A 13,316-nucleotide genomic window follows, 5' to 3' on the forward strand; every position below is an offset into this window, starting at 1 on the left:
GATATACTCAAAAACTGAGCATCCACAGCCTCTCTGCACTAGAGAATTCTAAAGATTGAAAACCCTTGAGTGAAGAAATTTCTCCTTATCTCAGCCCTAAATGGCCAACCCCTTATCCTGAGATTTTGCCCCCTCTCCAGCCAGGGGAAGCTGATGAGTACATGAGAGAGAAAGGAATAGAAGTTATGCTGATAAGGTAGGATGAAAAGGGGTGGGAGGAGGTTAATGTGCAGCATAAACCAACTGGTGCAAATGGTCTGCTTCTGTGGTCTTAAAATTCTATGCATTACATAAAACAAGGATCTCACCACACTAAATCAGGGATAACACAACTTACTGCTGCCCATTAACTGGAAGTTTATTTATCACAGGCACATTTCTGTCCACAGATAAAATTGATGAAAACAATAAATAGAGCTGAATGCTGCTGTTCCTAGGGTCTGAACCTGGAGGTAACAATTTGAGGAAGCTGCAAGTAGAGAGTGCCTGAGCCCAGGGACATACACAAGGTGTTAGAACAGACCCATGGTGCCAGCAGGACTCTGCAGCTTCACAAGTAGTTACTGTGCGCTGCAGCTGGAAGGTAAAAGACCAACAGACTAAAACAGGTGCTAGGTCAAACCAAGCAGCAACCACTCGCCAAGCTGCCTCAGTGGGCATGCGGCCTGCCTCTGCCTCGACCCTTTGGCAGGGCAGACGAGTCCACAGTGGAGCGTGGGTTTTTGATGGTCTCATCGACAGACAAGATCAGGCAGGCAGCCTCTGAGGCTGCAGTGAGGGCGTTGATGCGCACCACGGCGGGCTCCCAGACGCAGGCCTCAAAATTATCTGCAATATCTTCATTGTTCACGTCAACTCCGTACCACATTCCGCCCTGTAAATACCAGAGAGGACATCAGAACAACATCCAGTAAAACACCACCCTGTTCTTCAACTTACATATTACATTCAGTGCAGTGATAGCTCCTCAAAACACTCTGAGCATCATTTCCACTCCCCCAGCCTGGCACAGCTCTGCTTCCCCACCACTCTCCCAACCCCTGCACGAGCCCTACTTCCCAATGATGCCCAGCCCAGGTACAGTCCTACTTCCCCACTGCCCAGGTACAGCCTGGCTTCCCCACTGCCCCCTGGCCTAGGTATAGTCCCACTTCCCCCTGGCCTAGGTACAGTCCCACTTCCACACTGCCCCCTGGCCTAGGTATAGCCTGGCTTCCCCACTGCCCCCTGGACTAGCTACAGTCCCACTTCCCCACTACACCCTGGACTAGCTACAGTCCCACTTCCACACTGGCCCCCGGCCCAGGTACAGTCCCACTTCCCCACTGCCCCCCGGCCCAGGTACAGTCCCACTTCCCCACTGCCCCCTGGATTAGCTACAGTCCCACTTCCCCACTGCCCCCCGGCCCAGGTACAGTCTCATTTCCCCACTGCCCCCCGGCCCAGATACAGTCCCACTTCTCCACTGTCCCAGGTACAGTCCCACTTCCCACTGCCCCCTGGCCCAGGTACAGCCTGGCTTCCCCACACTGTCCCCTGGTCAATGTACAGAGATCCGGTTCCCCACTAACCTCCCCCCCCCCACCGGCCCAGGCACAGTCCCACATCCTCCCGCATCCCCAACCCCAGCACAAGCCCCGATTCCCCATACCCCTCTGGCCTAGGTACACAGCGCCATCCTCACCTCACTCCCTTCCCAGGTACGGAGCCCCACTTGCCCAGTAGCCCCACTCCCCAATCAGTCCAGGTACAGAGCCCCCCTTCCCCACTCCTCTCTCTCCACCTCTCCCCAGGCCCAGGTACAGAGACCGCCCCCACCCCCCCCCGCTCCAGTCTGCTCTCCACCCCTGCCCAGGCCCAGGTACAAAGCCCCACTTCCCCCAAACCCCCCGGCCCAGGTACAGAGCCCTGCTCCACACCACCACCCAGAATTCCATGCCCCCACACTCTGGCCCAGAGTCCTGCTCTCCCACCTTGGCCCCGAGATACAAAGCCCCACTCTCCCCGCAGCACACGCATAGCTGCTCCATCCCAAATGGTTCAGCCTGTTGAAAGCTTGATGTTCATTCTGTTCTGCGATAGCAGGATGGGGTCAGTGTGGCTGAATCCCTGCTTCTAGTCATGATCCAGTGACTACTGCTGCAACTGGGCACGTGCGGATATCTAGTGAGACAGGGCCTTGCTCCTGTTTGCACTTGCTGTGGGTCATGTCGTCCTACACTGACAGAATAATGGCCAATGGTGAAGTCCCAGGACACAGACCCTGTGGCCAAGACATCAGCAAGGGGTGGGGAAGGAGAAGGAAAAAAATTGGAACAGGCAAGAACCAATGAGCAGTAAACGGTGAATCTGTGAGAGGCCTGTGAAGTGCAACTGGAGAAGATCCGATGATACTGCTCCCTCACGATAAAGAGACAATACAGTGTGGTGTGGGTGGCCAGAGAACCTCTCCTTACCTGAGCGTGTTTGGCTCGCAGCTTGTTGAGGATGTTTGTGGCATCGAAGCCAGCATTGTCACATAGTTGTCGTGGGATCACCTCCAGGGCCTTGGCATATGCCCCAATCAGCAGCTGCTGTTTGCCAGGGATGGTTCTGGAATAATCCCGCAGATACTTGGAGATTTCCATCTCGACAGCACCTCCCCCGGCAACAACAGAGTCATTCTGCAAATACACAGGAATAAGCAATTTACACATCAGTGCATCCTGCACGCACGATCCTGCCGCCAGGCTAAATACCATCCATAAAGCTGAGGGCCACACCAACACCCTGACAAGCAAGACAGGCCAACAGGATAACACTAATACAAGATGGACCCACACTCCATCATGGGCATCCTCACCACTGAATAAATGTAGAACTGGTTAAAGCTTGTCTCGTGCCATAAGACTAGAATAGGAGCAGCAGTAAGCCATATGGCTACTTGAGCCTGCTCCACCATTAGAAAAGATCATGGCTGATCCTTAGTCTCAACTCCACTTTCCTGCCCGCGCCCCATACCCCTCGAATCCCTTAGTGTCCAAAGATCCATCAATCTCAGTCCTGAATCTACTCAACCACACAGCACCCACAGCTCTCTGGGGTACAAAATTCAAAAGATTCTCAACCCTCAGTCCTAAATATGCTACCCCTTAACCTGAGACTATACCACTTGTTCAAGACTCCTAAACTCCAGCCAGGGAAACAACTTCCCAGCATCTAGCCTGTCAAACCCTCTAAGAATTTTATACATTTCAATGAGATCCCCTCTCATTCTTTTAAACTCTCGAGAGTATAGGTCCATTCTACTCAATCTCCCCTCGTAACAACCCTCTGATCCCAGGAATCAATATAGTGAACTTACCTATGTCCTTCCTTAAATAAGCCTACATGAATTAGGAACTGAACTAAATGGTACAATTTTCAAGGGTATGATGCAGGAACAGAGATATCCGGGGGTGTATGTACTCAAATCTTCGAAGGTGGCAGTTGAGAAGGCTATTTTAAAAAGATATGGAATCCTTGGCTTTATTAATAGAAGCATAGAGTACACACGCAATAAGTTATGTTAAGCCTTTATAAAACACTGGTCAGACCCTAGCTGGAGTACTATGTCAATTCTGGGTACCACACTTTAGGAAGATTATCAAAAGCTTGGAGATGGTGCAGAAGAGATTTACTAGAATGATACCAGGGATGAGGTACTTCAATTAATGTGGCAAGACTGGAAAGCTGGAGTTGAGCAGAAAAGGTTAACAGGAGATTTTATAGAACTGTTCGAAATCGTGAAGTGTTTTGATAGAGCAGTGCCAGAAGCCAAAACAGTGAGGATGATACAAATCAACTGCAACAAGACAGACAGACTGGGCAGATGGAATTTAATTCAAAGTAAATGGTTGTTTTTCAGACTGGATAATGGTAGACAGTGGTGTTCCCAAAGGGTCAGCGCTGGGACCACTGCTTTTTTTTTTGCTATATATGGATGACTTGGATCTTGGAATACAGAGTAAGATTTCAAAATTTGCCGATGATACCGAACTTGGAGGAGTGGCAAACGGTGAGAACGATACAAACCTACTGCAGGAGGACATGGATAGGCTAGCAGAATGGGCAGATAGATGGCAAATGGAATTTACTACAGACCATAGAAAATCTACGGCAGAGAAAGAGGCCATTCAGCCCATTGTGTCTGCGCTGGCTGAAACAACTTGCCGTCCATGCAAATCCCACCTTCCAGCACCTGGTCCGTAGCCTTGCAGGTTACAGCACTTCAGGTGTAGGTCCAGGTACCTTTTAAAAGAATTGAGGGCTTTTGTCTCCACCACTGTTCCTGGCAGTGAATTTCAGACACCCATCACCCTCTGGGTGAAAAAGTATTCCCTCATATCCTTCTACCAATCACCTTAAATCTGTGCCCCCTGGTAATTGACCTCCCCACCAGGGGACGCAGGTCCTTCCTCATTACTCTACCTAGGCCCCTCATAATTTTTACACCTCAATTAAGTCACCCCCTCAGCCTCCTCTGTTCTAAGAGAAACAACCCTAGCTGATCCAATCTGTCCTCGTAACGGCAACTTTCAAGCCCTGGCAACATTTTTGTAAATCTCCTCTGTACTCTCACGAGAGCAATTATGTCCTCCTGTAATGTGGTGACCAGAACTGTACGCAATATTCCAACTGCGGCCTAACCAGCATTTTATACAGTTCCAGCATTACATCCCTGTTTTTGTATTCTATACCTCAGCCAATAAAGGAAAGCATTCCATATGCCTTCCTCACCACTTTATCTACCTGTCCTGCCACCTTCAGGGACCTGTGGACATGCACCCCAAGGCCTCTCTCACTTCCTCAACCCCTCTCAAATATTCTCCCGTTTATTGTGTATTCCCTTTCTGTGTTAGCTCTCCCCAAATACATTAACTCACATTTCTCCAGACTGAATTCCATTTGCCACTTTTCTGCCCACTCAACCAAACCACTGATAGTCGTTTGGTAGTACAGAACTAGAGTATTGCTGAAAATAGACATGTTGTCGAAGCTTTTCGTCTTGCACTCATCAGGATAATCCGCAAGAATACCAATTTAAGGGAAAACAACATGCAGTATAAAGTTGTTGTTTTCCTTTACATTGGTATTCTTTCAGATTGTCCTGATGAATGCAAGATGAAAAGCTTCGACAACATTTCTCTATTTTCAGCAATACTCAAACCATTGATATAATTCTGGAGTCTACAGCTATCCTCTTCATTATTAACTACACGGCCAATTTTTGTGTCATCTGCAAGCGTGAAGTGATGCATTTTGGCAGAACTAATAGGGAGAGGCAATGTAAACTTAATGGCATAGTTCTAAAGAATGTGCAGCAACAGAGGAACCTGGGATTCATGTGCATCAACCTTTGAAGGCGGCAGGACATACTGAAGGAGTGGTTAGCAAAGCATATGGGATCTTGGGCTTCATAAATAGAGGCATTTAGTACAAAAGCAGGCAAGTTATGCTGAACCTCTATAAGGTTCGGGTTAGGCCCCAACTAGAGTACTGCATCCAGTTCTGGTCACCACACTTTATGAAGGATGTGAAGGACCTTGAGAGGGTGCAGAATGCTTCCAGGGATGGGGGATTTTACTTACAAGGTTATGTTGGAGAAGCTGGGTTGTTCAATCTCAGATTGAGGGGAGATTTGATAGAGATCTACAAGATTATGACAGGCTTAAGTATGTTAGACAAGGAAAAACTGTTCCCATTAACTGATGGTACAAAAACTAGGGAGCACAGACTGAGGAGTTTGGGCAAGAGATGCAGGGAGAATGTGAGGAATAACTTTTTTATGCAGCGAGTGGTGATGACCTGGAACTCGCTGCCCATGAGGATGGTGGAAGTGGAGACAATCAATGATTTCAAAAGGAAATCGGACGGGCACTTGAAGGAAATAAACTTGCAGGGCTACAGAGATCTAGTGGGGGAGTGGGACTGACTGGATTGCTCCGCAGAGAGCAGCCATAGACTCAATGGGTCGAATAGTCGCCTTCTATGCCATAAGTGACTCTTATGGCTCGAAGGGTCACTAATCAGAGGAGACAGATTTACAGTGACTGGCAAAGAACCAGAGGTGACACGAGGAAAACCTTTGTTCTTATGTTTAACATGGCAAGTCACAGCACAGCACAGTAGGCGGCCATGCGGCCCATCAAGTCCATACCACCTCTCCGTGGAGCAATCCAGCCAGTCCCACTTTCCTGCTCAATTCCCAAAGCCCTCCAATTTTATTTCCTTCAAGCAGTTATCCAATTTCCTTCTGAAATCATTGATGTCTCTGCATGCACTGCCTGAAAGGGTGGTGGAAGCAGATTAAATACTAACTTTCAAAATTAACGGTCACGTGAACAAATGTAGATTAATTAAGGAAAGGCAGCATGGATCTGTTAAAGGAAAATTGTGTTGAATTTGTTTGAGAACATGCTTGAGTTTTTTGATGAGGTAACAGAGATGGTTGCTGAGAGTAATACGGTTGAAGTGGTGTATATAGACTTCCTAAAGGTGTTTAACAAAGTGCCATATAATGAGCTTCAATTTTGCTGACAAGTCTATGGAATAAAAGAGACAGTGGCAGCATGGATGCAAAGCTGGCTGAATGACAGGAAACAGTAGTGGTGAACAGCTATTTATCGGACTGGAGAGAGGTGTACAGTGGAGGTGACCCCCAAGGGTCAATATTAGGACCACTAATTTTCTTGATATATACTAATGACCTAAACTTGGGTGTGTCAGGCACCATTTCAAGATTTGCAGATGACACAAAACTTGGAAGTATTGTGAACTGTTTGGAGGATAGTGATCAACTTCAAGAGGACAGACAGGCTGATGAAATGCGCAGACAGGTAGCAGATGAAATGTAATAGAGAGAAGTGTGAAGTGGTACATTCTGATACGATGAAAGAGAACAGGCAATATAAATGGCACAATTCTAAAGGAGCTGCAAGAGTAGAGAGACCTTGGGGTATATGTGCTCAAATAGTTTAAGATAGCAGGGCAGGTTGAGGAAAGTGGTTAAAAGGGCATATGGCATCCTGTAGTTTATAAACAGAGGCATAGAATACAAAAGCTAGGAAGTTATGATTAGCCTTTATAAAACTCTAGTTCGGCCTTAACTGGAGTATTGTGTCCAATTCTGGGCACCATATTTTAGGAAGGACAAGGCGGCTTTAGAGAGGGTTCAGAAAAGCTTTAAGAGAATTGTTCCAGAGATGAGGGACTTCAGTTATATGGTCAGGTTGGAGAAGCTGGGGCTGTTCTCCTTACAGAAGGTTGAGAGAGATCTAATCAAAGTGATCAAAATTCATTAGCGGTCTAGACAGAGTAGAAAGAGAGAAACTGTTCCCAATGGTGGAAAGATCAAGAACCAGAGGACACCAATTTAAGGTGATTGCCAAAAGAAGCAATGGTGACATGAGGTAAAACTTTTTGTTTTTATGCAGTGTATGGTCAGGATCTGGAATGCACGGCCTGAGAGTGTGGTAGAGGCAGATACAATCAGGACTTTCAAAATGGAATTGAATAAGCACCTGAAGAGAAAAAATTTGCAGGGCTATGGACAAAGGGCGGGGGAGTGGAGCTTGCTGAGTTGCTTTGCAGAGAGCTGGAATGGAACCTAGAGGCCGAAAGGCCTCCTGCTGTACTGTAACCAATTCATAATTTCAAAAGAGAATTGTGTTAATACAAGAAGAAATAAAATTACAGCACACTAAATGGGTAGCTCTATTAAAAAGCTGGCACAGATATGATGGTTTGAATGGCCTCCTTCTGTGTTGTATCATTCTATGATTACATTAAAGGTTGCAAGCTCGTGCAGAGAAGCACTTTTAGCCCAGCAACCTAAGCTGAATTCAAAATTTAACTCCATGTGCCAATCTTTACAATACTCTCAGTCTGGAATACTCTCACAGAGGGTGTTTGAAGGTAGTTTTTATAGGAAACTCCCAGCCCCTTATCCAGACCCCACACAGCTGAATCTGCATCTGGCAGAATGCGCATGCACTGCAGACAGAAGACATCACCACAGACTCAGTCAGTCAAGGTGCCACTAGCATGGTCATAGTGTCAGAGCTAGCCTGAAAATATCATTCAACCTTACTATTTCACAGGTTAAATCTCTGGGCTCCTCACCGCACTCAGATTGAATTTGCTTTCAAGTCTGCAAACCAGGGGCTTGACAGTCTACCTCTCCCTTCCCACACTGCTGTTTAGTTCCTTACCTTGATGGCCCGTCTAACGATCATTATTGCATCATGCAGGGAGCGCTCAGTCTCTTCCATAAACTGTTCTGAACCTCCTCTAAGAATGATTGTGCAGGTCTTGGCCTTGGGGCACCCAGTGAAGAAGTTGTATCTGAAGAGAGGGTAAAAAGAAAAGGTCACAATTCTCGGTTACCAACTCAATGAAAAGAAACCATCACACTGGCTGAAAGCTTAGAAAATATTTTTCAGAATATGTACTCTGCAATTGTGAAAGTGAGCTCATGCTGGTGAATGGAATAATCAAATTACAGGATGGCTTTATGATGTTGACCCCCACTCAATGGAAACCAGGCTAAGACTGTTCAGATCATATCAGGAAGGGCCCTCACTTTCATCTGGAGTGGATACTAGTCCAAGCCCAAGAGGTAAAAGGCCTATATTCAAGACACTGCAATAGCTAGTCCTCCTTTGTCACAATCCTTTAAAGGGACGCACTCTCACCACCATCCCTTTTTTAATACTGTTGATTAGAAGTCTATGTGTAAATAGCACCTTGTCCATGACTGTCCATACTCAATTCAGTATTCAAACCAACACCCCAAAATAAATTAACTCTCCATATTAGAAATAGATCATGCAGCCCACCCATTTCCGCCGTGTGCATATCTGCAGTCACGACTTCCTACCTGTTCACCCCTCACTCCTTATTTTGATGAGTCCGATAAACACTTCCGTCCCTTCCTCTCTTGGCTCTAATGAGGATCTCTCCCCAAACGTTAACCTGCCTTTTCTCTTGACATGCCTAGTTTTCATGTCAGACTTGGAGCAGTTTTTCATTTTAACACCAATCTACTCACTTTCTTCATCACTGCAGTATCAAAATGTGCCCGCTTGCCTTGGAATGTGCCCAGTCCCAACCTCTTCATTCACACATCACACATTCTCAAAACAGATAGGGGCTTAACACCATAGATGAACTACTGCAAGACAATTTCAGAGGAGGAAGCCTACCTTAATTCATCCGCGTAAAGATCCTAATGTCCCTACAATGCAGCATCCAAGCCAGGTCCTGACACCAAGCTTAAATTTACCTTGCACTAATTTGAATTTATGCTCCCTTGTTTAGTTTCAAGTTACATCCCAGGTTAACATTTCCATTACCCTTAATAATGTATATACAGCATCATAACTCAAGTCATCATCTTTTCAGAAGGAAAAGCCCAAGTTTCTCCAATCTTCCTTTCTGATACTAGTGACCAGCTTTGTGGCTCTTCTTGACACTGTGCTCAATGTTTTAACGTCTTTTAGCCTTTTACTGACCAAAACTGGACACAGTATTAAAGTGCAGCTTAATTTTAGCACACTAAAATTTGATCACCTACCTCTTCTGACTTTTACTCAACAGCTCAGGCTAGGTAGTTTTGCTGATCAGCATTGGTTGGACGTTTACCATTTAGTTTACCAAGATCTCTGTCTTTTGAAGTTTCATCCTCAGCTTCTTTAAAACTACGTGCCCTGTTCACATTTCCTTCCTATTTGTAGCACTTTACATTTGTTTTGCTCACTTGCATTTCATGTCCAACTAATTCTGTAATTTCTCGCTGCCGTTTCTAATTCTCTACAACTCTATTACCGCTTCCAAATTTGGTATTGCTCCCAAATTTAACCACTTGGCATGGTTTTTCTGAACCCAGGTCATTAATATGAATTAGAGGCAGCGGTTCCAACACTGGGGCTCTGAACTCCCCCTCATCCAGCAATTCATCACCAGCACCATTGCAGCCTCTCGTATTTACCTCAGTGTAATGACTGCTGAAGTACATCAATACCTACATCAGTTATAGTTGTTGTTGGTCTATACATTAACATTAAAATCTAGACATACTGATAGTGATATTCTAAGACACGTTAAACCTGCTCAGTGATTGCTAATGTCAACAAGAGAAGATTCCTGGCGATAAGCATGGTAGACAGAGCACCTAGTGTATTGGTTGTACCTTTCACTTCCAACCTGGGCTTCCTCAAAAAGTGCACACAGTCCCAACACATCATCGGTCAAGGCATTAACGCTAGTCTGAATGGAACCACCACAGGCCTAAAGGGCAAGAAAGGAAAAACACAAAAATGATGGCAGAGAACCAACCTTTCCCTTTAACATCCACAGTATTGTATATCCAACTTCCAAACCTCCTGTTCTAAACTTAGCCTGATGTCCACATGCACTACAATATGCTGTGTAGACCAGATTACATTCCTGGTCTGTGCTGTAAATTACCAACATCCAGAACAGCAAATGTCTCTGAATTAAGCATGGGTCACTGCAATTTTCTTTAGAGTCTGGGGAAGGAAAGCAAAGGAGGAAAGGAGGGAGGGAAAGAAGGACGGAAAGGAGAGAGAAAGAGGAGAGATATAGGAACTGAAGTGTTAACCTCTGCCATGTTTTACTTGTTGAGTGAATATATAAGTTATGGTCTGATAAAACTCACGAAATGCTATGTTCTAAATTAGAATGATTTCAAACAATGTTGTGGTCATGCTCGGGAATAGTTATACTGTTTTTGTAAATATATATATCTCAATGTGTTAGATTAGAACTAAGTTGTAGACTTTGTGTTTAGAATCATGTTGTGAAATATGAAATGTATATTGGTCTACTATAGTGGGGAGATGGTGGGAGACAGTGTTTATTTTAACAACCATAGCAGAAGTAGCGTTGTTATGAGACAGGATGCCAATTCTGCATTTCAAACTAAAACAGACTCAGTCACAATAGGAGATAGTTTTGGTAGGTCTCACGAAGCATGTTAATGCAAATAAAGATAATCAGAGTAAAAGCAAAATACTGCGGATGCTGGAAATCTGAAATAAAAACAAGAAATGCTGGAATCACTCAGCAGGTCTGGCAGCATCCGTGGAAAGAGAAGCAGAGTTAACGTTTCAGGTCAGTGACCCTTCATCGGAAGGGTCCGAAGAAGGGTCACTGACCCGAAACGTTAACTCTGCTTCTCTTTCCAAAGATAATCAGAGGCCATTCAAGACTTGAACTGACAGCAAACGTTCTCCATTGCGTGGCAATGACTGGGCCATCCAGCTGTCTGCAGAGACAATGTACAGAGGGTAGGGTCATATCTGCTGCAATCTGATTACGAGAACTATTCAAGAAGAGACAATGTACAGAAGGTGAGGTTACACCTGACCAATGGTTACGGTGGGCTATAACCTAATATGGAAGGTAGGAACCCTCAGAGGGGGCCATAAATGATAGGTGCTGGGAAAACTCGGGGCGCACTGATTCAAGACAAAACTAACCTACAGTTAGCAGAACAACTCAAGAAAGACGACGGCACTACAGCAGCTCAGAAGGCAAAGACCGAGGACACCCAATATCCTGCTGCATAACTAATGCCATTGGTTAAATATTGCTTGTATATTCTTGCTGTACGTAATAAACTTTCTATCTTGTGGGTCAAAAGCTAGTCAGCACCTACAAACACAAAGGGGGAGGGTGGGCCAGAGAGGGGAGAGAGCGGGGGGCCAGACAGAGAGCGGGGGGTGGGGGGGGAGGGAGGGGAGAGAGCGGGGGGGGGGAGGGGGGAAGAGAGCGGGGGGGGGGAGGGGGGAAGAGAGCGGGGGGGGGAGGGGGGAAGAGAGCGGGGGGGGGGAGGGGGGAAGAGAGCGGGGGGGGGGAGGGGGGAAGAGAGCGGGGGGGAGGGGGGAAGAGAGCGGGGGGGAGGGGGGAAGAGAGCGGGGGGGAGGGGGGAAGAGAGCGGGGGGGAGGGGGGAAGAGAGCGGGGGGGAGGGGGGAAGAGAGCGGGGGGGAGGGGGGAAGAGAGCAGGGGGGAGGGGGGAAGAGAGCAGGGGGGAGGGGGGAAGAGAGCGGGGGGGAGGGGGGAAGAGAGCGGGGGGGGGAGGAGGGGAAGAGAGCGGGGGGGGGGAGGAGGGGAAGAGAGCGGGGGGGGGGAGGAGGGGAAGAGAGCGGGGGGGGGAGGGGGGGAAGAGAGCGGGGGGGGGGGAGGGGGGAAGAGAGCGGGGGGGGGGGAGGGGGGAAGAGAGCGGGGGGGGGGGGGAGGGGGGAAGAGAGCGGGGGGGGGAGGGGGGAAGAGAGCGGGGGGGGGGAGGGGGGAAGAGAGCGGGGGGGGGGAGGGGGGAAGAGAGCGGGGGGGGGGAGGGGGGAAGAGAGCGGGGGGGGGGGAGGGGGGAAGAGAGCGGGGGGGGGGGAGGGGGGAAGAGAGCGGGGGGGAGGGGGGAAGAGAGCGGGGGGGAGGGGGGAAGAGAGCGGGGGGGAGGGGGGAAGAGAGCGGGGGGGAGGGGGGAAGAGAGCGGGGGGGGGGAGGAGGGGAAGAGAGCGGGGGGGGGGGAGGAGGGGAAGAGAGCGGGGGGGGGGAGGAGGGGAAGAGAGCGGGGGGGGGAGGAGGGGAAGAGAGCGGGGGGGGGGAGGAGGGGAAGAGAGCGGGGGGGGGGAGGAGGGGAAGAGAGCGGGGGGGGGGAGGAGGGGAAGAGAGCGGGGGGGGGAGGGGGGGAAGAGAGCGGGGGGGGGGAGGGGGGAAGAGAGCGGGGGGGGGGGGGAGGGGGGAAGAGAGCGGGGGGGGGAGGGGGGAAGAGAGCGGGGGGGGGAGGGGGGAAGAGAGCGGGGGGGGGGAGGGGGGAAGAGAGCGGGGGGGGGAGGGGGGAAGAGAGCGGGGGGGGGGAGGGGGGAAGAGAGCGGGGGGGGGAGGGGGGAAGAGAGCGGGGGGGGGAGAGAGCAGGGGGGGGGGAGAGAGCAGGGGGGTGGGAGAGAGCAGGGGGGGGGGGGGGGAGAGAGCAGGGGGGGGGAGAGAGCAGGGGGGGGGGAGAGAGCAGGGGGGGGGGAGAGAGCAGGGGGGGGGGAGAGAGCAGGGGGGGGGGAGAGAGCAGGGGGGGGGGAGAGAGCAGGGGGGGGGGAGAGAGCAGGGGGGGGGGAGAGAGCAGGGGGGGGGGAGAGAGCAGGGGGGGGGGAGAGAGCAGGGGGGGGGGAGAGAGCAGGGGGGGGGGAGAGAGCAGGGGGGGGGGAGAGAGCAGGGGGGGGGGAGAGAGCAGGGGGGGGGGAGAGAGCAGGGGGGGGGGAGAGAGCAGGGGGGGGGGAGA

General features: G+C 49.4%; 1 protein-coding gene across 1 annotated transcript in view; it reads right to left on the reverse strand.

Moving 5' to 3' along the window:
* Nucleotides 1-333: 333 nt before the first annotated feature.
* cct7 (chaperonin containing TCP1, subunit 7 (eta)) overlaps nucleotides 334-13,316 on the reverse strand; it is a 50,423-nt gene continuing 37,440 nt past the window's right edge. The window contains exons 9-12 of the mRNA XM_068028663.1: nucleotides 10,211-10,308; nucleotides 8,232-8,364; nucleotides 2,457-2,663; nucleotides 334-874 (exon numbers count right to left, since the gene is read on the reverse strand). Of these exons, the coding sequence (XP_067884764.1) occupies nucleotides 650-874; nucleotides 2,457-2,663; nucleotides 8,232-8,364; nucleotides 10,211-10,308 (663 nt within the window). The 3' untranslated portion in view covers nucleotides 334-649. The remainder of the gene's footprint in view (nucleotides 875-2,456; nucleotides 2,664-8,231; nucleotides 8,365-10,210; nucleotides 10,309-13,316) is intronic.

The sequence above is a fragment of the Heterodontus francisci genome, chromosome 1, assembly GCF_036365525.1.
Source record: "Heterodontus francisci isolate sHetFra1 chromosome 1, sHetFra1.hap1, whole genome shotgun sequence".
Lineage (NCBI taxonomy): Eukaryota > Metazoa > Chordata > Chondrichthyes > Heterodontiformes > Heterodontidae > Heterodontus > Heterodontus francisci.